The sequence below is a fragment of the Rhinolophus sinicus genome, chromosome 2 (genome assembly GCF_057876585.1).
Source record: "Rhinolophus sinicus isolate RSI-liver-muscle chromosome 2, RSI-T2T, whole genome shotgun sequence".
Lineage (NCBI taxonomy): Eukaryota > Metazoa > Chordata > Mammalia > Chiroptera > Rhinolophidae > Rhinolophus > Rhinolophus sinicus.
The window spans coordinates 33634637-33657762 of record NC_142502.1 but is presented as its reverse complement, the minus strand read 5'-3'; the positions used below and the strand labels follow the sequence as shown (position 1 = coordinate 33657762).

Sequence of the window (23126 nt, the reverse complement as noted above, 5' to 3'; positions counted from 1 at the left end):
CCTCTGAGTGGTGGACGGCTCCGATCACTAACCAGGCATGCTGTGTAGAACAGGGAGAATTTGTGAGATGACTCCGTAGGTGGTAGAAACTTCAAGATCTTTCCTATTCTTTCTGTAATTCTGACCTCACTAAGCAGATACCAGATTTGCTGAAGTGTTTCCCCAGAAATGTTGGTCCCAGGAATGGAGGGTGTCCTGAGTAGCAATAACGAATATTGTAGCCATTGGATTAAGTACAGCCCCTGCTATACTGTATAAAGCAACAGATTCAGGCTATTAGTCTGTTGGGAGGGCTTGCTCAGGCCATATGGTCCCAGGCGCTCACAGCCGAGCCCTCAGCCTTAAGTCCTGGTGATTCTACACCCCCCGCCCCCCAAGGTAGTGCCTATCTATAGGGTCCCACTGAAACAGCTCATTAGCAACCCGCTAATATCAGGAATCATAGCACCTTCCAGAATAGTTTCAATTGAACATGCCTTAACTCTTTAAAAATGCATTCTAGTGCGGGATTTAGTCCATGCAGGCTGCTATAACAAAATACCACAGACGTGGTGGCTTATAAACAGCAGAAATTTATTTCTCACAGTTGTGGAGGCTGGGATGCTAAGATGAGGGTGCCAGCAGGGTCGGGCTATGGTGAAAGCCCTCGTTTGGGCTGCAGACTGCCAGCTTCTCGCTGTGTGCTCACCTGGTGCAAGGAGCTAGAGAGCGCTGATCCCATGCATGAAGGCCCTGCCCTCAGGACCTAATAATCCCCTCCCAAAGGCCCCACCTAGTACCATCACCTTGAGCATTAGGTTTTCAAACTATGAATGCACAAACATCGAATCTATAGCAGGAGTAGAACATTCACAAAATACGAAGAACCACAAATGGCCAAGACATACAAAAAGATTCAACTTTAGTGTGTCAAAGAAATACAGATTATAATTAGATTTTAAAAGTCCAGAACAATGCTGGCAAGGTTGAGGTTGGGTCACTTTTTGTGGAGAGTGAGAGGGTGTGTTGGTACACCTTAGTGAGAGAGCAGTTTCGCTCGTAGCATCCCTTGGCACCAGTGGTTCTATTTTAAGAGTACATCCTAAGGAATTCATAGGTGAGGCTGAATTTCAGCAGTGAGCACTGAAATGTGTCTTTGGGAGGCAGGTGGTCTGGTAGAGGGGTTAAGAGCCAGGATGCTGGAGCCAGTTGCCCAGCTTGGAGTCCTGTTCCACCATACCAGCTTCGTGACCTTAGGCCATTTAATGTCTCCTTGATTTTCTCATCTGTAAAATGAACATAATAATAGTATCTACCTCCCACGTTGACTTGAGAATTAGATAAATATATGTAAAATACTTGGATCCCTGTCTCCCCAAAGTAAGCAGCTGTGTATTAGCTATTATCAAGGGTGATATTGTGAATATTTGAGGCAAATTCAACAATGGAGTCATTTTTAAGTTATAGCATACCAAACTATCTGTACAAAAAGAACGTGATTTGTTCTAAAATGCATCTGTATAGAAGAAAGACAGGTAAGTGACAAAATATTAAAGTGTTTTTCCCCATTGATGGGATCGTAGAAATGATGAGGTCATTTCAATTTTTCACATTTTTATTTGTTATCCATTTGTATTACAATGGTACTTGTTAGAAATTATTAAAATTAATATATGCATTCTTGACTTTTCTTTATCAAGTGCATATTCTTCTTGACATATTTTACTTCCTCTTCCTCCTTTCAAAACTACTCATATTTTACTTCCCCACGGGCCATCTGCCTGGTATTTTCTTGCATTTAGCTGGCTTCCTGTGTGTATAGATCAGTCCCAAGGCTAGTTCTTCAAGAATAAGTAGACCAAGTAAAATGATTCCTGAGGTTTTATGGGTGGTGGCTTGCTCTTGGAAGTCTAAGCCAGAGAATGCTGCTTAGGTGATAATGGAACTGTGTCCTTGTCACGTTTCAGGCACTCAGCCTTGTCTCCCACTCCCATCTACTGAACTCAGCACCCCAATTAAGATCGGAATCCTCAGTACCCCTCACACCAGGGGTGATGGGGTGGTGTGTGTCTGTGTGTATTGGGGGGAAATTCCTGCCTCTGGGCTTTTGGCTGCCCTCTCTGTCTGACATTTCCTGGCACATTTCTTTCTTTAAAGCCAGTATTCTGCACCACGTTGATACTTAATTCCATGAGCACTTTCTAAGACCTCTACTCCACCCCTGCTTTCAGTTCTTTTGGTTCTTAACTCCTTGTGCCACAAATTCAATATTGGCTTGCTTTATGGCTTAGTTGTTCTTACGGTAAGCTGATAGGGGGTTGTGTTTTATATTACTCTGGACCCTTCAGTTTTTGAGCACAGTGTTGCCCATATACATACATGTACACGGAACACACGAAGATTGGATGTTGTTGTGTTGAAAACATTCTTAAAAGATGATTTATGAGTTTTCTATTCCATCTTCTCTGTTTATCCTTCTCTTCGTTTTCAAGATCTCCTTTATATAATTTGGTTCTCTCAGTCTTGCAGAAATTTGCCTGAAAATCTGATAATAGATTTTTATTTCTAAAGTAAAAAAAACCGAAGGGTTCAATTCAGTTCGCAGAGAACACCACGGTCATTAAATGCATTTACAGTGGGGCTCTACCAATATACAAACTCATCCTAGTTGCAGGGACATCTCTGTCGTCAACTCTAAAATATTAATTGCTTGATCAAGATACTTTCATGAATCTACCAGAGAATGTGTTTAAAGTTCATAAATATGTTAAATTCTCATAGATCTTACATTTCTTGGAAAGGGCCAAATAGTAGGAAATGTTACCACGTATGTGCTCTCCTAGTCTGTTTCCAAACTGAGGTTCATGAGCCCCATGAGGGTATGGGAAAATTATTAGAATGTCTATATTATCTTTTCATGATTTCTGTTTTTGTTACGTGTTTTCTAATGCATGTATTAATGCAGAAGAGATATTTTTTAAATAAAAAATACAGATGAAAGAACTTTATGCTCAGATACTTTTATTGATGTGGAATAGAACTTTTAAAAATGGAGCCCACTAATCTAAATGAAAGGTAAAGCTTCATTCATTGTTCCACCACCCAGAGTCAGTTTTTGTTAGAGATTTAACTGTAACAAACAAAAAATCAACATATTAAATATAAACCCTGTGTCCTAGCCTATACTAGGAGTTGTAATGTATATGTTTGTGTGTGTGTGTGTGTGTGTATGTATGCTCACACATGCTTATACTTGTACATGTATAACAAGACGCAATCCCTTCCCTTAGGGGCTTTACATTCTGGAAGGAATGTGAGCGTGGAGCACAATTAAGTAGAAAACAGCACAAGATAGTGTAAGTACGCACGGGAATCGAGCAGGATAAGTTTGTTAGACCAAAATCACTAAACTGTGGCGAGTGACGTAATGCGTAGTGGTGGTACATTCTCCAAATATTTCAAAACCCCTTTTGTGTTAAGATTTTTCCTTGATAATTAAGTTAGTTATTTCATTCACCTACTCAAATAAGGTGTGCTTGAATTATCCCCTGAGTTGACATGTGAACTGTGTGGGCTTTCTCCTCTGATATTTAAAATAATATTTACCACTGCTGTTAATTACATGTCCACATTTTCTTCAAACTGTAAGAGAAAGTGGCAGAATAGACATGATGGGAAAAAAATACCATTTTTGATGCAGTACCCTGTTGGACTAGTGATAGTGTATACAAGTTTTAAAAAGTGAATTCGTTTCCTAGGGCTGCTCTGACAAAGCACCACCAACTCTGGGTAGCTTAAAACAACAGAAATTCATAGTCTCTCAGTTCTGGAGGCTAGAAGTCTAAAAACAAGTGTGTCGTCTCTGACTGCTCTGAAACCTGTGAAAGGAATCCTTCCTAGCCTCTTCTGGCTTCTGGTGATTTGCTGGCTGTCCCTGGCACTTTTTTTTGGGCTTATAGCTGCATAACTGATCTGTGCTTCTGTCTTCACGTGTTCTCCCTGTGTGTCTCTATCTTCATATGGCCATCTTTTTATAAGGACATTAGTCATATTGAATTAGAGGCCCATCATACTCCAATATGACCTCATCTTAATTACACCTGCAATGACCCTCTTTTCAAATAAGGTCACATTCTGGGGTGCTGTGGACACAACGTCAACATTTTTTGTGGGGGTGACACAGTTCAAGCCATGACAAAAAGTAATATCAGAGTCTATACATGAACATACGAAGATGCGCAGAAGTCACCCTTGGTGTCAGATGATGCCTTCTTATAGGTAAACTTCCATAGCCATGCACGCTGGTTATGGGTAAATGACAACTGGAAGGAACGGAAGCCTCCTTGGCTACTTCTTTTAATTGGATGCTTCTGTCTCTGGGCTTTGGTAGTGCAGGCCTTGGTAGAATTATTCATATAGACAGTAATATATACTATGCGGCTTTGATCTTCCTGATAAAAATCCACAAAGTAATTTGTGTATCAGGATATTTCTAAGGGTGTCTTGTGTTTTCTGTTGTGATAATGCTACATAACAGCTTCCAAATCTTAGCGGCTTAGAACCACAGATATTTATTTCACATTCATGAATCTGCAGGGTGACTGTGGTTTGGCTGCTCTTAGCTAGATTGGGCAGGGCCGGGCTGGACTCCAAAGTCGAGGTGGAAATTCAGGTCTGTTCCATGTGTCTTTTATTTTGGAGCTCGTGCTGGAGAAGGAAAAGCAGCTACCTGGAGCATACTCTTCCAGTGGAGTGCAAAAACTTGCCAGGCTCTTAGTTGGAATAGGTACACTGTTGATCCTTAGTCTGTTGGTCAAAGCAAGCCACATGGCGCGGTGGGCGGAGGTGTATCTTCTGCATCCTAGAGCAAAGCACCATGAAGTGGCATAGCCATTGGATAATTCTCTTACAGGGAGGGGGTGCATAATTGAGAAGAATAATCCAGTCCAGCAAAGGGCCATTTTTCTTTTGAATTCTATAAGAGCTTTTATATCAAGCAACTTAACAAACCTTTAAAAGAAATAGTGCTTAAACCATAGATGTGGTTTCTTAGTCCAGTCTCTTAGAAAATTATAGTTGAAACTCATACATAATTTTTTTCCAAGAAGAGGTCGTGGTATTTCACAATGCTGATTTAATTTCATGTCGGGCTCGGGCAGGCTTCCTTTCTCTTAGATGCTTTGCATGATGCCTTCATCCCGAACCCACGTTTGTGTATTTACCACATTTTAGACTGTACTAACCAAAGCATGGTATGCCCCGCTCCATCTTTACCATAGACAGGTGAGGCAGAACCTGAAGGGACTGCTGTCCTCGTGAGCATGTGCTGATGGAGGACATTTGCATTAAGGATAAAACTGTTTCCGGTTTACAGGTGATTGTTGATTGTGCAACACTATTGAAATATAGCTGTGAATGGGATTTATAGATGATGTAATACAGAATTATACACCTGAAATCTATGTAATTTTACTAACAATTGTCACTCCAATAAATTAAAAAAAAAAAAGCTATGGATGTTGTGTTGGGTATTGTCCCACTTCTAACACCTTCCCCAACAACACTGGCCCAGGTGCATAACACATTGTGTTTGGCATTGATTTTTATCATACCTCCCCCTTCTTTGTTTTATTTATGTAAATTTTATCTCCGTTGTCAAAAATCAAAGTTTCCATGGAACATAGTGAGTTTTTTTATATTCATAGGTTCTAGATAAACAGGACAGTGATCGCATAATACTGGTTCTTAGTAAATGCTTACTGAAGAGCTCACTTGTAAGTGACAAGGTGCTATTTTGGAGTAAGTATAAATTGTTTATTGCCATCGATATTCCCCATGTAAATAAAGATGGAGAAAGTACATTAAAACGTGGTCATTCGATTATTTTTTATTTTGCAATTTTACAAGTATGAGTGCATGCTAGTATCTTTTGAAAATGCATTCCATTACAGATGCCATCCACAAGAGAACAAAGAAGCACATGGCCTTTTCCTTAGTGAAATAGCAATTGACAAGGTAGAATGAACTTTATGTCTTTTGATAGTCTCAAAACCCATTCACATTTAATTACTGAAACCCATTGTTTGCAACTCATATCCTGTACTTTGGAAAGACATTCCATTTATTTCATCTTTTTCCATCAAATTTTATTGGTTTTTGTTTACATCAATTAACTAATTCAGATCCATCAAATAGACACCTCCCACCAAATGATGATAATAAATAGTTAGTAGTAGAAATCACTGCTCACATTTATTTCTGTCCTAAAATTGAAGGCGTTGGGGCCTGATGCAAGACCAGAGCCCATGCAGTAGTGATGGCGTTTGCTGGGAGCCCAGGGAGCTGGCGCAGTGATTCGTTCACATTAGCACTTATGCCCTGAAAGGCCGTGGGGACTGCACTTGAGTTCTGTACCAGTAAAGAGACTCGAGGAGAGTGTGGAGCTTCTTCCTTCTGGGTGCTGACCAGAAGATGTCTGCAAAAAGACAGAAGCACAGATCAGTTATGCAGCTGTAAGCCAAACAGCCAGAGATCCCAGGATTTTAGCAATGGATCTGTCTGATAATTCCAAAATGAATTCCAGAAGTAATTGAGGACAGACTTTTCTTCCCATGTCACCTGTTTCATTATTGATGCTATTTGGAGCCTACCACCTTTAGATTAATCGCAGGGATCATCTGAAGATCTCATAGTGCTGGAGCGATGTAGGGGGTGTCCCCAGAAACCACGACTGTGGGTAATGCAGGCATCAGATTTTCCCCAACTCTTGTTAGGGACAGTCATGTACACCCAATAAACAGTGGTTGATGGTGAGAAAGAGGAAGTTTTAGCTTACAGTTGAGAAATGAGATCAGCCCAGTATACTTTGTTCTGTTTTCATTGCCTCAAATAACTTTCTATCTGACTTTCTGCATATTTCCCCTCTAATCTGTGTGTACAGTTAGAAAACTGTTCAAAACTGAATTCTTATATCCTTATGAGTATTAATGAGAGGATGCATCAAATAATATTAAAAACCTGTGGTAGAATTTTTATAGAATCATAATTTTTAGTTCTAAAAAGGACCTATAATTTTAGTCCCTAGAAAAAAGGGACTTCTTTAACTTAAAATCAATAAAGAAATGTTTTTTTAAAAAAGATCAAAATTCCATTTTCTGATTCTCTGTATTTACTAATTTCATTTTCACTAGAGAAGTAATTATATTGGCAGAAGATTACATTTCAGAACAGCAGAAACAAAAAATTTGCCAACTGCTAAGGGAAATTTTCTGGCACATTGAACGTTGTATTATTACTTCTTTTCTTAAAACTTAAGAGGTATTTAGTGAATTAAGGGAACATGCTTCCCAGTTACCTGTTTACAAATCTAATTCAGTAAATATTTAATGAATGTATGGACATGTTCACTGCAGTACATTTAATAACGAATAGTAATGACTAACTTGAATACAGTTCAGGATTTACACCCTAAAGGAAAATTGACCAGAGAGCTGGTGTTTACTCTCTTGTTCTTTTTAATGGTGGGTAAAATTCAGGAAGAACCAGGAAGTTGAAGTGAAAATTCTGTGTAGTAATATAGCCAGTTTCAGAGGTTATCATTAGTGGTGTTAATTTGGGCATCAGACAAAGCCGATCTTTCTGGTTCTAAGTCATGGCTGTTTGACCTTGAATAAGTTCTTTAACCTTTCTAAATTTCAGATTTTTTATGTGAAAAGAATTAAGAATTCTGTATTAACTCCCTCATACAATTATAGATTGAATGGTGTGTAACAGCATTGAACACAAAATTTGTTGCATATGGTTAATGTTCAGTAAACGTTTAACTGTCTTGCCTGCTGTCATCTTTGTATTCACTAGAGCTGCGTAGCTTGAGTTAGTTCCCCATGTGATTTTCATATTTGGGGCAAATTTGAATATAACTCTCCAGGTGTTGTTGAAGGCAGTAATTTTCATGAGCACTTTAATATTTGGGTTCATTGAAATTTCAATGGATAGAATTTTCTGTCCCATGGGGCACTGACTGAGGACACATTTAATCTCTATAACAGCCCTTTTACAGATGAGGAAACTGAGGGCTGAAGGTGTTGAGTGACTTGCCCAAGGCTATATACCTTGGAAATACTGGAGTCTGGATTCCAACCAGGCCTTTTTTGCTTTAAAGATGCTGCTCTGCCTTAATAATGTGGGTCAAAGGGGTTAGTCATGTGAAGTACAGAGCATCTTGAAAACAGAACTTCTCAAGGTTAGAGTCTATATAAAATATATAAAATCTCAGTTTTAATGAATTTTTGAAATAATATTTTTAATTGAAAAAATAACTAAGAATATTAATTTACCCATAAAGTTTGACTTTATAATAGTTGTTTCCAAAAAGTGCAATATCTCCTCCCCGGGGTGCCGTTTGGTTGGCACAATTATGGGGTGGGGCACTACTGGTATTTAGCTGGGGGGAAGCAGTGGTGCCAAATTCCCAGCAATGAGCGGGACAGCCCTAGACAAAGGAGAATTGTCCCTTATGTTCAGGAATTTCCTATTTTCTGTAGGACTTATGTAAATATTTATTGGGAAATTCTAAAGAAAAGATTAGTTCTAAATTATCACGTATAGAAGTATCTGTTTGGTTGTTATTTATAGCACTGGCTTTTATGCTAATGTTCCATTCACCCTGCCATTACCCACCCCCTCCCATCCACTCACCTCTGCTCTTTCATATTCCTGTATTTCTTGTACACAGTAAAATAGTTTCTGATCCCATTTCTCCTAAAGCTAAACTTGTCCTATGTAAGTAGGTATAAGCATCTGAGTATGTCTTCTAATGAGCCTGAGTTTACTTACTGAAATACCTATTATAAATTACTTTTTTTTTTTTTGGCATTACATATAACAGATTTTTAAAACTTGAGAATTTACATATTGATATACCTGTTATCAGTTAGTTTCCTTTTGGACATTATATTGATTTCATAAAATGAAGTATGTAAGTAGGTTATAGTGTATTATCTGTGAACTTCATTTCAGTATTACAAAGGGCATATTATAGAACATTTATGTAGATGGATGAGTATTGGTTTCGATTTGGTTGAGAATTGCTTGTCTACAGCAATCTCATGAGGTGGCATTTCTGCTTGTGCATAGTCACTCCCGGAGACTGAGAAGCCACTCTATCTGGAGGCAGCTCTTTGCATCTGTCTGTAAGATAGTTCTTCCTTATTGTGAGCCAAGACCCCGTTCCCTCCATGTCTAATGTCTGGTCCTAAGCATACCCCTTGACGTTCTATTGGTACAAGCCTAAATCATCTACCAGATAAAATCCTTGAGATATTTGAAAATAGCTGTCATTTCATCCCAACTCTTTCCAGGCTAAACCTGATCAGCTCCTTTGACTAATATTCTTAAAATTTAGTTTTATGTCACTTAAACATCCTAAACATCGAATTCCCTTATATTCCTCCTGTAGTGTGAGACCGAGTTAAACACAGTCATATGGATATACTCTAATCCTCAAAAAGGGTGGGACAGACCATCATAATCTTTTTTATTTTGAGCTGATTGTATTAGTTGTTTTTTGGGGGCGAGGGAAGGTGCAGTGGAATCATGCCATTGGGTGTATGGATCTTACTGTTACCTAAAGGTGCAGATCACATTCACTTGTGGTATAAACTCTTCCTCCCATTCTTCAGCCCCTCACCCAGATGTAGAACCTGAGATTCATGTGTGGTCAGTTCCACCTTTCTACAGACAGCTGAGGTCTGTTTGAACCCAAATGCTGTTATTCAGGACGTTATTCATCCCTCCGGAAGTCTAATAAGGAGACTCTATTTTAATTCCAGTTAGTGGTAAGTCTACTGATGAGGACAGGTCCTAAGAACAAATACTGCATTAAGCTATTACCAGCCTTCCTCCAGGTTGAAGATGGAGGTCAGCTTCCAGCTCTGGGTTGAGGTCAGTCAGTGGGTCAGCGCATACTTCTTGGTACAGTCATGCAATGCTCTCCTTTATCCATCTAATTATAGAAGCATCCACCCATGTCCAGCCCACATTTCTCCATTTTATCCATAAGCAGATTGAGAGAAATTTATCACATGACTTTTAAGTACAGTTCCACTGTGTTTACCTCATTTCTTCGGTGTACTAGAATAGTAGCTATGTCCAAGACGGAAATTAGGTCAATGTAATTTGGCCAAGCTGCTATTCCCTCAGCTTCCTCCCCTCCATAAGCCAGCCCTACACACCAGCCAGACCAGACCACTCAGGATTCTCTGAGCACCACACATTCCTTCCCAATAGCTTGCACGTCTTCATGCTGCCCAATGAGCCCAACCTCTTCTGCATCCATTGTCTCAGAAACTCCTGCTCCACCTTCATCGCCCAGCTCTGGCATTACCTGTGGGGTTTCCCAGGCATTTCTCTTCCTGGCAGTTAGTTACTTCTCCTTGGTGCTCTGCCATTGTCAGAGCACTCACCAATTGTCTTACTAGTTGATGGGTTTGAGTTGCTTGTTCCACCTGAGCTTTCTGGCCCATGAATGCTGACTTCATCTTTTCATCTCCAACAGAACACTTGGTCCATGGTAGATGCTTCAAAAAAGAAACTGCCTGCTGTTCTGCTGAATGGTGGGCTTTCTGTGAACATTTTAGATCTCAGGGTTCACTGCCTCCTCTTCCAAGAACTTGCCAAACTGCCTTTGATTGCTAAAGTTCTGCTGAGAATCTTAGTGACGTTCTCCAGTATGTAATTTGCACAATCCCTTTTCTAACTTTTGTTGAAAATTAAAATGTATTTCCTGTTGTTGTCAGGCTTCTGGCACTTTCCACATCTTCAACAATTCCTGACCCTGCCAGTGACTTTTTTGAAGTCTCATTTGCATATTCTGTTCTTAGAACTTATAAAATGATTTGTCTAGTCCAGAGATGGGTCTTCATTTAGAGTATCTAGCTGCTTTGATGAAATCTCTTTATTCATCTTAGTAAGAGAGCACTGAAACACATTTATTTAATTCTTTTTACGTCTAATTTCAGTTCCCTAGGTGAAGAATAATTGAATAAGAATTGATGAGTTCTCCGTTCATTTTGCCATCCATTGGCTTTATCCCATTTTCCCAAGTACCAGACTATTGTCCTGTCCCTTGATCGTCACTTTGATTCAGTTATAACTTTTTAGCTCCTTGTTGCTTTGTTTTTGTGACACACATTTGTTTATTTGGGGGCATTATCTCCGGGATGTTCCCCTTAAATGTTTGTGGCATACTTTTGTATCTGTTTCTTTGTCTGTCTTTCCATATTTCTTGTTAAAGAGAATATTCAGATTTCTGACTGTGGTTAATACTGACATTTGAATATCCTTCCTTTGTTTAGATGACAGTGTGGTTTTGAGAAAGACCGAACACCTGTTATATTTTTGTAGAAATATTTCCTAGGAGGAAATATCTGCACAGGAAGGAAAATTTTGGTCTGTTCCTTCAGTGGTCAAACAGTGTGACCAAGCCTCAAAGCACGTTCTTGTCATTATTTCATTTGTGTAATGGGAAACATGTTTTGGGGAAAACAATTGATGGATATCATGGGCATACTGTGTTTTTCCAGTCTGGACTGGTTATGCCTGAATGTACGAGTACAAGGGGCTGCTGTGTGTTAGATGTGAAGCCAAAAGCTACCTTGGGCTGTCTGGGTCCTTACTAGTTTGATATAGTTAGGAAGTCTCCAATAGCTCTGTGCTGAAATTCTTTCTAAGTGGTGCCATGGTTTCAAACAGGGAGCGTTTTGCCGGCAATACCGAAAATACTTCATCTTCAATACAGCTCTTATGAGGTAAGGATTTTGGATATGCCATTTTTATTTAAGTAATGAACTGAATTTAGGTTTAAATTGACTATCCTGATTTAAGGTCACAAAAATAAATATTTAGATAGTAGATTCATGTTGTGGTCCCTCATAAAATTCTTTTTGGTCTCTAATATGCCGTCAATGCAGGAGATTGTTATAAGTCTGTGTTTGGATGAGCCTAGAGTTTATTGATGTGAGGAAAAGTCAACATTAAGTGAAAGAAGGGCTTTTAAGAACCCCATTATAACCACTTATAATGGAAAATGTAGTTCCCATTAGAAATTGATTTAAGGAGCTGTGGGCCTTCACTGAAGCGTGAAGGCTGCATTGTGGTATTCTGTGTAAATCATTTTTATAGCACCCTTTGCTGATATCTTTCTGCTGAATCTGTTGGTGTGTGCCTAGACCTGAAAGGACTGCATCTGTCTTGTTTAAGGAATATAAAAATTCCCAGGAATTTAAAGACACCAAAGATGCACATTTTTTAATTTATTGAATAGAATATATATTTTTTAAAAAAACGTTGCCAGTTCTAAACAGATACAGCAGCACCAGATGTCAGTTCTTGGATCATTTAATCTTTTTTCTCTTGTGCTTATTTTTGTCAATATTTTCCCACTGGAACCAAATATTAGTTTCTGGCTCAGCTTGCAATATAAAAATTTTCCAATTAGATTGTTATGACTTCATTTTTATTCATGAGGGGAAACCTAGTAAACAGAGATGATCACATATGGTGGCGTGCAGGAAAGGAACTTTAAAATAATCCACCTGACCTAGGGCAGGGCGGAATGCTGGCATTCTGATCCCTTCTGGAGGTCAGGAGAGGCTGGCTTGAGTCTGAAACCCCCGTCCCCAAGTCATTCTTAATTTAGGAGGAATCCTTGGATTTTTATCAGTCTGCCATGGAAAGACTATACCCTAAGTTTAGATGAATGCCTTGCTTAGCTTTTATGTGGGTTTTTTTTTTTTTTTTTTTTTTTGCATAGTTCTGTGTTAGGTATTTAGGGAAGTATAAGGAAAGTGCGAAACATGGTTTTTGACCTGAAGGAACTTTTGGTTTGTTTGAGGCTGAAGAGGCTAAGAGAAGTGGCATTGTCACCCAGTATGATTAACTGCCTCACAGTAAGTGATCGGTGACATGTGAAATAAGTTCCTAAGAAAGATAGGGATGAGCACACACGAGGTCAGGGAAGTCTTCAAAGCAGAAGTGGGCCTTGTGCTAGATCGGGTCAGAAGAAGGGGTGTAGCAGAGTTATTTTAAAGTTGGGGAAGGAGTAAAGATTAAGGTACAGAGTTGGGTAATTCATTAAGGCATGGCTCCATTCCCACGACTCCACTGATGTGGTCCTGTTGGAGGTCTCCCCCAGTGACCCGCTCCCCCAGTGGCCAGTACACTTTTCTTAACCTATAAAATCTATGTTGAGACACTGGATAGTGTTGATTCCAGCTCATTACGTTTCCGGGTCATATCCAAATGCTTTCTGGTTCCACGGTTATTGAAAGGCGAAGTGTACATCAAACTGGTGTACATGTGCTGGTTCAACTGCTGCTGTTGAGCTAAGGAAACTAGTATCTCTCAGCCTCCTTTTAATGGAGATAAGGATATCTAACTCATAATGTGGTTGTAAAAGAGATAACATGCAGATAATATGATGAAGTGAATGACTTACGGTAGGCAGGCATCATGCTTCGTTTGCTTTCCCTACTGGTAGCCACTCTGTCTTTGCCTGAATGTGTCTTGCCCTTTTTACATCCACACCTATGTACAGGTGTTCTCTCTTTTTAGAATACTGTCTCTCTCTTCTTTACCTGTTGAAATCCTCACTGCTCTGAAAGATTTAGTTTAACACCTCAACCAAAATTGAACTTTGGTGTTTTGATTCTTAGTGTTATTCTTTGGGACAGATCCAAGTTACTAACCCTACATTTTAGTTATTTGCACACATCTTATTTTTTCCTACTGGTTGGTAAACTCCTTGAGGCTAGAGCCCATGTCAGGGACATGGAGATAAACCAGGAAGAGTTGAGATTGTGTCTTCCAGATTGTGTTTCCATGCCGGGCCTTGTGCATAGTTGTCATGCTTCCAGGGTATTCTCATCATTGTATTGTGTGTTTTTCTCCCCCTTAACTACAACCATATGCTTTTAATTTTTAAACCTTTTTCTCAGGCCCTAACTGCACTCCTATGCTTTAGATGTAATCACATGTCTGGTGAATCTCTTCAGCTGCTATCTCATGGGCACCTTAAAGACAACATGTTTAAAATGGATCTTTCATCTCTTCTGCTCCTCCATCCCACACACAGTCTGACCCGTCTTGTAGATTGTGGTATCACCTCCCAGTCCCTGAAGCAGAAACATGGGCATTCTTCATTTCTTTCTTTCCCATGTTGTCTTCATTGAATGAGTCACCAAATCTCAACTCATCTGCCTCCTAAATATTTCTTGAGTTCATCCCTCCTCTTTCTATATCAAATACTGCTTCCTAAGTGCTACTCTGAAGTAGTGTTACTGTGATTTCTTTCTAATAGATCTACTTTATCCTATTCTCAGTACTTTCAAGTCCATCCTCTACAAACTGTGTATATTGCACTCCCTTTTGTAAAACCCTTTGGTGGCTTCCTTTCATATGCACCAGAAATGAGAAGTATGGTTTTATCTCATGAATCAGCTCCGGTCAATTTGGTAATGTCTGCTGTGAGTGCTGTTGTTGGGTTCAGCATGATTGGTGATGTCTGATGTAGGTGCAGCAAAGGGGTGGGCAGCACATCGTAATGCGTAGCTAGGATTAAGTTATGGCTATTTAGAGTGACATAAAACGTCATCCGTGACCCTAATCCTGCCCATGTCTTCATCCTCATCCCCCACTATTGCCCTGCTTCACATTTAATCTGGGCATAGCAGTGAAATATTGCCTTCTTGTTTTTGCTCAAGCTGGACCTGCTTCCCTATACCCTTTAACTAGGAAACCCACACTTATCCCTCAAATCCTGGTGTGTGTGAGGAGTGCCTGGGTGTGGCCTGTGTAAGGCTGAGTGCCCGTCTCATAGGCTCTCATGGGCCCTGTGCCTTCTCCATAGCAGTTTGTAGCCCATTGGCCTGAAATCCTACATGTCTCCCTCACCAAGACACTAAATTCCATTAGGGCAAATATCATGTCTTCTTTATCTTTGGTCTCTGATACTTATCACAGTACCTTTCATGTAATATATATAGTGAATTAAATTGTTTATTGAATTGGAACGAATTAGTAAATAATTTTGATTGATGAACGTGCTTTGCTTTTACTTAGATACCCCTTCAGGGTGAAAAGACAGATTTTAGGAAAGGTTAACACTCTGCAGAAAATTTAAATTAGTGAATCAGGCAGTAAGTAGTCACTGGAAAGTTTTGAGCTGGGTTGTGGTGATAAAAGTGGTATTGAAGGAAGATTGAGCTGGGGACAACCTTTTGTTATAGGTTTAAATCTTGGAAACATAGGGGAAGTTAGCAGGGGTGGGGAGAGGGAGAGGCAAAGGCAAGCACATAAAGCCATTCTGAAGAACAGCTTTCTGAGACTTTGTACTTTCATTTCCACATTTGCTCAAGTGGGATGTACTCAGTGACATGTTTTGAAAATAAAATAGAACACTGATGTTTTTATTTTTAAAGAAAGACCATCTTGTAAAACACCTAAGTGATCCATTTTTCATAATTATGTATGAAACATTCATTCTTAATTACTTGAAGAAGGATTATGAGTTAAACATTTTTTTAAATAATAACTTCTGCATTTCTAACCTAAAATCTTCCAAAGTCAGTGGTTTTCATTTTAGCACATTTTGGAATAATGGTTAGTTATGAGGAAAATACTTCAGTTTGTTTTTCCAGCCACCTTTTATAGATTAAACAACTCCCTTCTAATTGTAGGTTTTTAGTCCACCGTGGGCATTTGTATTTCGTATATGATTCATGTGACTGTGTTTACTGGTTAAAGTTTATCTTCCGTTTGTTGTGGGCCATATAGTAGTTCCACTCTGCTTTATTCTTAATATTGGCTATTAATTGCATCTTAATTGACAGTTGCTTTATTATTTTATTACAGAGTTATGACTCATTGATTAAAAAGAACTTTCCCAAACACTTTGCACTTTTGATTACGTATATGATGGATACCAAGGAAGAGAAGAAGGAACGGAAACAAAGTTATTTTGCTCGGTAAGCATGAACTTTGCAAAATTACATCACTACTTAAAAAAAAATGTTTGAGGGGACTTTGTCCTCAAGTATTACTTGGCATTTTGTGTCTTGTGACTGTTCATAAACAGAGCAGGTAGCCAGCAGAAGTTAAATATACTTTATTTCCTACTCTGTAGCTTAATTGGTTGAGCTATAACTATTTAAAAATCTATGACAAATTTAAAGCCTAATACCTTGTGGGGAATCTATTACTAAAAAATATTTTTGTAGGTAGGTGGAATGGATGAATTTCTATCATGAGTGTCCATGTCATTTTTAAAGCTTGAACTCATCCAACATATGTACTACATCTGTTGGTATTTGGATAGAAGTAATTTAGTATATGATCAGTTACTATTTACAGATTTAAATATCTATATGACAGCCACTCACTAATCATAATAAAATGAATGATATGCTAAAACATTTATAAATCATTTTTGTAGCTGGAATGTTTTCAAACTCAGACTGAGAACATAAGATTAAAATGATTATCATGGTCTCCTACACTGAAATACTTAAGAACGGAATTCAGGTTTACCACATTCCCAATGTGCTCATTAAAGATGCATTTCCTGTTTTCCAAATATTAGCCTTAGAAACTGAGAACCAAAGATTTTGTTGATGTTTTTATCCAGAAAATAAGGCAGGTTTTAGAATGTTAGTGGAAAAAAGGAAGGAAATGAATATTTAAGGAACTGGTATGTGCCAAGTACTTATTATTATTTTTATCTTCACAATAAACCTGTCATAGGTTTTCCCCCTATTTTACCAACGAGATAGCTGAGACTCAAAGTAAGTGTTTTGTCCATTTAGTGCCATATAAAAGTCAGTATTTAAATATAGGGTTGTCTCCAAAGAGTGTGCTCCAATTAGTAATAGTAAACCATGAATGAGAGGTTTTAGAAAGCAAGCGTTAAACTACTAATTGTAGTGAAATATTTTCCACAATTAGGACTATCGAGAGTAACAAGATTGTTTGGGCAAGGGAGCAGTCAGGCAATTAATGGGTGAAACATTAGAAAGATAGGACACTTAGAATAAATAAGTGCTTTCAAAAACACTTTATTTTGAGATAATTGTAAATTCACATGTAGTTATAAGGAATAATACAAAGAGATATATCCTTCATCCAGTTTTCCATAATGGTAACACCTTACATAACTATCCTATCATGACAACTAGGAAATTGACATCAATACAATCCACCGACCTTATTCAGATTTCATCAGGTTTATAAGCATTCATTTGTGTCTGTGTGTGTTTTTATGTGTATTTAGTTATGTGCAGTTTTATCACATACGTAGGTTTGTGTGTCCACCATCACAATCAAGATGGAGAACAAGTCTGTCAAAAAGATCTCATGTGCTATCCTTTTGTGGCCTTAGTCACTTCCTTCCCTCTATCTTATACCCCTGACAACCACTAATCTGTTCTCAATCTCTGTAATTTGTCATTTCAGAATTATTATATAAGTGAAATCATATAGTATATAACCTTTTGAGATTAGGTTTTTTTCACTTAGTGCTAGTCCCTTGATGTCTCAGTCCATTCAGACTGCTGTACTACAGACTGAGTGGCTTATAAACAACAGAAATTTATTTCTTCCAGTTCTGAAAGTTGGATATCTGAGATCAGGGTGCCAGCATGGTTATAAGTGTACAATCCCATTCGTGAGGGGTCTACCCTCATGACCTAATCACCTCCCAAAGTCCTCACCTCCTAGTACCATCACATTGGGCATTAAGTTTCAACATACGAATTTTGGGGAATCAGATTCAGACCATAGCCCTTGAGATCTGTCCAAGATGCTGTATGTATTAATATTTTGTTCCCTTTTATTGCTGAGTAGTATTCCATGGTAGGAACGTATCACAATTTTTAACTGTTCACCAATTGAAGGACATTTGGGTTGTTTCCAGTTTAGGGCTGTTACAAGTAAAGCTGCTAGGATCATTTGTGTATAACTTTTTGTGTGAATGTACAAGTTTTAATTTCACCGGATTAATGCCCAAGAGTGAAATTGCTGGGTCAAATGATGTGCACGTTTAGCTTTGGATGAAGCTGCCATACTCTTTTTCTAAAGTGTCTGTACCATTTTACATTCCTTCCCATTAGCAATGTATAAAATGACCCATTTCTCCAAATCTGCATCTGCGTTTGGTATTGTCACTCTTCTTTTTTTAGCCATTCTGATAGGGTTGTAGTGATACCTCATTGTGGTTAAGTTAGCATTTCTTTAATGACTAAAGAAGTTGAACATCTTTTCATGTGCTTATTAGCCATCTATCCATCCTCTACAGTGCAGTGTCCTTTGCCTGTGTTCTAATTGGAGTTTTTGTTGTTGTTGAGGTTTGAGAGTTCTTTATGCATCTAGATACTAGTTCTCCGATATATGGGTTGCAAATATTTTCTCTAGTCTGTAGCTTTTTTAAAGTGTCTTTTGCACTTTAATAGTGTCTTTTGCAGAACAAGAATTTTTAATTTTGATGTGATTCAAGTTATTAGTTTTCCTTTTATGGATTATACTTTTGGTGTCAAGTCTAACAACTCTTTGCCCAGCCCTAGGTCTTGGAAATTTTCTTTCTTTTTTCTAAAAGTTTTATAGTATTATTTTATATTTAAGTCAGTAACCAGCTTGACTTAATTTTTATATAAAATGTGAATTTAAGTCAGGGTTTTTTTTTCATTTTGGTTTGGTTTGGTTTTGCCCATGGATGCTCTACATAGTGATTTCAAAAGCTATGGTGACTTCTCAGTCGGAATCCAAACTGATTCCAATAGTAAAGGTGACTGGTGGTTCATGAAAAACCTGTTTCTAAAATGTAGAGTTAGGGGAACCCTTTAAACTGAGAATGCAAGATGAGACTTTTTCTGAAAAAAACAGCATAGTTTTCTCAACTCAGAAATGTCAAAGTTAATTGCCATGTTTGGTTTGATTGACCTCTTGTGAAAAGTATTTAACAATGAAAAGAAAAACGTATCAAAAAAGAAGTGTGACCTTAGGAGCACAGGGATAGCATGACAAGGACAAAAATCAGTGGTACTATTAACGCAGTAGGTCAACATGATTAATTACTAGAAAATGAGAGAGAACAGGGAAAATGAGAGAGAACAGGGAGATCGAGAGCTTGACGGGAGGGGGGGGAGGGTGAGAGAGAGAAAAAACACCAGACAGATAAACAGTGATTTAGCTATTATAATGCAATGGCCTCCCCAAATGGTCAACCTGTTAAAAGCAAAGCCCCACCCCCACCCCCAAATCCTTCATTATCAAAAAACAGGCACCCAAAGTTATAAATCTTTTCCAATGCCTCTGACTGAACTGTGGCATTCCATAAAGTGGAATCACTAACAGGACCTACTGGAAAGCCAGTATCTGACAACGTAGGGCTGATTTCTCTGAAGCATAAGGGCGGTCCAGGCAATATCTCCAGGGAAGATTGTAAAGAGGTCAAGGGTAAGACCAACTGATGCAATCATACCACCGTAAATAAATCTCTAGGACTGTGCAGAGGAGATCAAAAGTAAGATTTCTCCTGATTTCTGCCTATTACCACAATATGTATCTGAAACCTCAAACATTGCTTTTAAACTCTGTTCACCCCTCCCCCCATCCTTTTTCCCTTAAGAGTAGTTAAATAGCCTGTTTTCTTGGTGTGCTATTTTACCATGTGCTTTCTTAAACATTGTGTCATCGTGTTTGGTAAATAATCCTTTATCCATCTTCTTTGTTGATTCTCTCTCTCTCTCTCTCTCTCTCTCTCTCACTCAATTTAACATTAAAGCAAAAATAAGTTTAAAAGACCCAATTTTAATAATTTTGGATTAAAATTAGTGACTTGAGGATTACCCATTACTTCCGTTTTATAATTTATCTTGAAATATGACTGTGTAACTCTAAATGGAAAGGGCAGTCCTAGCAACCTTACATTAATTTATTCCATTGTAAATTAATTTGCTAAAATGCAACCTAGATTTGTAAAGATCTACTTTATAAATGACATTTCCTAAAACAACTTGTTTGTAACTTGAAGACATCCCATCCTAGATGTCCTGTCAACTTCATCCATCCATAACATGGGTAACATCAGACTATTAACCAAGGCAGTAGGAAACATGTGCTCTGTATACCCCACCTGCGTTTTTCCTTACAGTGATCCACTTTACTGTCTAGGATTGCGTCTTGTCTAAAAAGACTAGTGGCCTATAAGTGAATGCACACATAATTTGGACAGAAAAACCTCAGCTAGCTGTCTTGCTCAAGTACAGAGTCTAAGATTCAATGGAAGGCGTCACCTGCATGGGTGTGGCTGGTTAATCTGCCCCACTGCTGAGGACACGGGGGTGCTCCTGTTCTCCAGCCCCCCAGAGGCAGTCTTTGAACCCTAGGAAAGAACTATCTCTTTGTGATACACCTGTGCTAAGAATTAATACATCACATGGTGGAGTGATGTGATGTGAACTCTTGCCTTTCCTTTAATTAAGGATCTGTAGATTGTTTTTTCCTGTCGGCCAAGGGCCATTAGAAAATAACTGTAGTATGTCCAAGATTTGAGGGAAAACGTTATTATTACCAGTTGTTGGATTCAGACAGTAACCTTCTTAATATTTGGTTAATACTTTATTCTCTCAGTTTCACTATGCCTACTGATTCTAATAAAACTTAAATAATAGTATTTGTTAGTACTTTACAGAGTGCTTTCACTTGCATTCTCTCATTTTTATTCTCACAGTGATCCTATGAGTAGATGTAAATGCACCCGATGAATCTGTAGTTCAGGAGGTTAAATAACTTGCCTCAAATCACTTAGTCTTTAAAAGGAGGGTCTGAGCCTTTAAATGGAGTCCGCTTTGTCTGTGTCTGTGATTATTTTCTTCATTCCATGTTGTTTCAGTTTAAATTGTATTAAGAATTAATGTTTGCTTTGAGAGGGAAATTAGAACATGGTGTTAGCAACATAATGTGATAAGTAGGGAAAATTGTATATGGGTGTGGCAGTAGAGTGTTTTAGTTGACTTTACTGGAACCATCTTTGATTTCAATTTCTAAGAACTGTCCCAGAGGATGCTTGTTGTATTTGGGACATGTGCCTGCAGTGATCCACAGTCCTGCTCAAGAACACTTTCAAGTGTGATCTTCATAGCTTTTATTTGTATAATAAGAGCTTTTATGTGTTTACAGTCAATCTGCCGCCAAATGGACCACCTGGAGAGTGGAGACTGCAGTAGTTCAGTGCTCCTTCCTTGTGCCTTGTTAAATAGTGGTTGGTATATAATAAGTACGTATTAAGTATTTTTTGATGGACAGACTAATATTTAACACAGCTTCTTTAATGTAGAATATAAATCGTTTGGGAGTCTTCATTTTTATCACTGCAAACTTTTCAGAATTCAGCAATTTTATTAATCTTAAAAAAGATTAAGCATATTTTAAAACCATTTCCTGTGAAAAAGCTGCTTGTGCCTTATTTGAAAATATTACTAATTAGCAATTAAACTCTCGAATGACCCGTAACTTTGTAAGGCTTGTGTTTCCTATTTTCTTGATTGAGTTCAGACTCTGCTGCTCTTAAGGGAACATTTACATATTGTTTGCGATTCATTTATGGGAACAACATCCATGGTCAAGTTTGATCTGATAATGTTTTAAGGAAATAATTAACTTTTTCCTACAGATTAAAAAAAGGCTTCTGAACATTCACACATTCATAGTTAAACTCATGCTTTTTGCTTCAGTTTTATTGAATATGAAGTTACTTGATTTAATTCCCTGTAGAGTACTGCTTTTTCAATCTGTAGATTACAAACCCATTGTAGCATCATGAAATTAATTTAGTCGGTAGGAACCAGCATTTTTAAAATGGAATGGAACAGAATAGATTAGTCTGGACTAAGCTAGGCTGAATAGATAATATCAGAGTGTGCTGTATGTAGTCAGAATAAATATTTCATGAAATTTTTGTTTTAAATATTTATATGTATATATTGAATCACAATTTAAAGTTATTTTTGTTATTGTGGGCCATAATAAAAAATGACTCATTAATTTTGTGGGTTCTTTAGTGGTTAGTATACTGGCAGTGAGGTTATTTTTCCCCATTGAAAAATGAATTTCTTTGAAAATTATTGATCTAATACACATTAACCAGCTGTTCAAAGACAGCTGTACATAAAATACCTGTTATGTAAATATACTTTCCCACAGTGCAGTGTAATGGGACCTTATAAAACTAATTTCAAGGATCAATGAAAAGCATGTCTTCATTTAACCTGAAATCCCAGGCTGATCAGGACTGTCCCAGAGAGACCCAATGAAGCTGTAACCTAATAAAACCACCGGATAGAACTATCATGGTCACGAAGCTTGGGCAACTTTTATTTGTGGGCCTCCTACAGGTTTCTTCTCTGTAGAACTGTTACCTCGCTCTGGGGCCTTGGCTGTACTAGTTGTCATTACTCTAAAATGAGAATAATAATAATACCTACCTTAGCAGATTGTTGAGAGGACTGACTGAATTAAAACATATAAAGTCTTTAGAATAGGCACTAATGAAAAATAAGCACTAAGGGATTTTAATATAAAAACACCCTGCCTCCGTGAGAGACACAAGAATAAATGAGAAAAAGTTAGAGAAATCCACAGACACAAATTTTGTGTAAATTTTCAGGGAGTTCATTTATCCCTTGAAGTGTGTCCACAAACATGCTCCAGTCTAGACTCCAGATTCCGAGACACAGAAAAGATCGAAGCACATGAAACGTAAATGATTTAAGCAGCCCTCCTCCCCTTTTCATGTTGTTGCTGACAGTTGAAGAAGACTTCAGCTGAACTGACTCCCGAATCTGGAGTTAAACTTGGCACTATCAGCTTGAGATATCTTTGTCACATGCATTTGAAACCTTTCATCGTTGCAGGTACAATGACTTTTCAGCAAGAGAAAACTGAGTTCTGAACCAGAACATGCTTTGTGCTGCTCACAGCTCTAGAAACTTCATAGCTCATGCTTAGCCCAGCTTTTGGTGATTTTAGTCACCAAGAGTTTTTACCCCCAAAACACATGTCTGAAAACTCCAACAATCTTCACCCCCTCGACCCCCCTC

General features: G+C 38.2%; 1 protein-coding gene across 7 annotated transcripts in view; it reads left to right on the top strand.

The window, feature by feature from the left end:
• The window catches only part of NCOA7 (nuclear receptor coactivator 7), a 118603-nt gene that overhangs the window by 6693 nt on the left and 88784 nt on the right, over nt 1-23126 (top strand). For 6 of the 7 annotated variants that reach the window (XM_019729481.3, XM_074333541.2, XM_019729483.3 and 3 more), the window contains one exon: nt 15889-16001. In XM_019729481.3, coding sequence (XP_019585040.2) covers nt 15949-16001 — 53 coding nt within the window. In that variant the 5' untranslated portion in view covers nt 15889-15948. Of the gene's footprint in view, nt 1-11669; nt 11787-15888; nt 16002-23126 lie in introns of those variants that run through there. The other variant, XM_019729482.3, reaches the window with a different exon arrangement.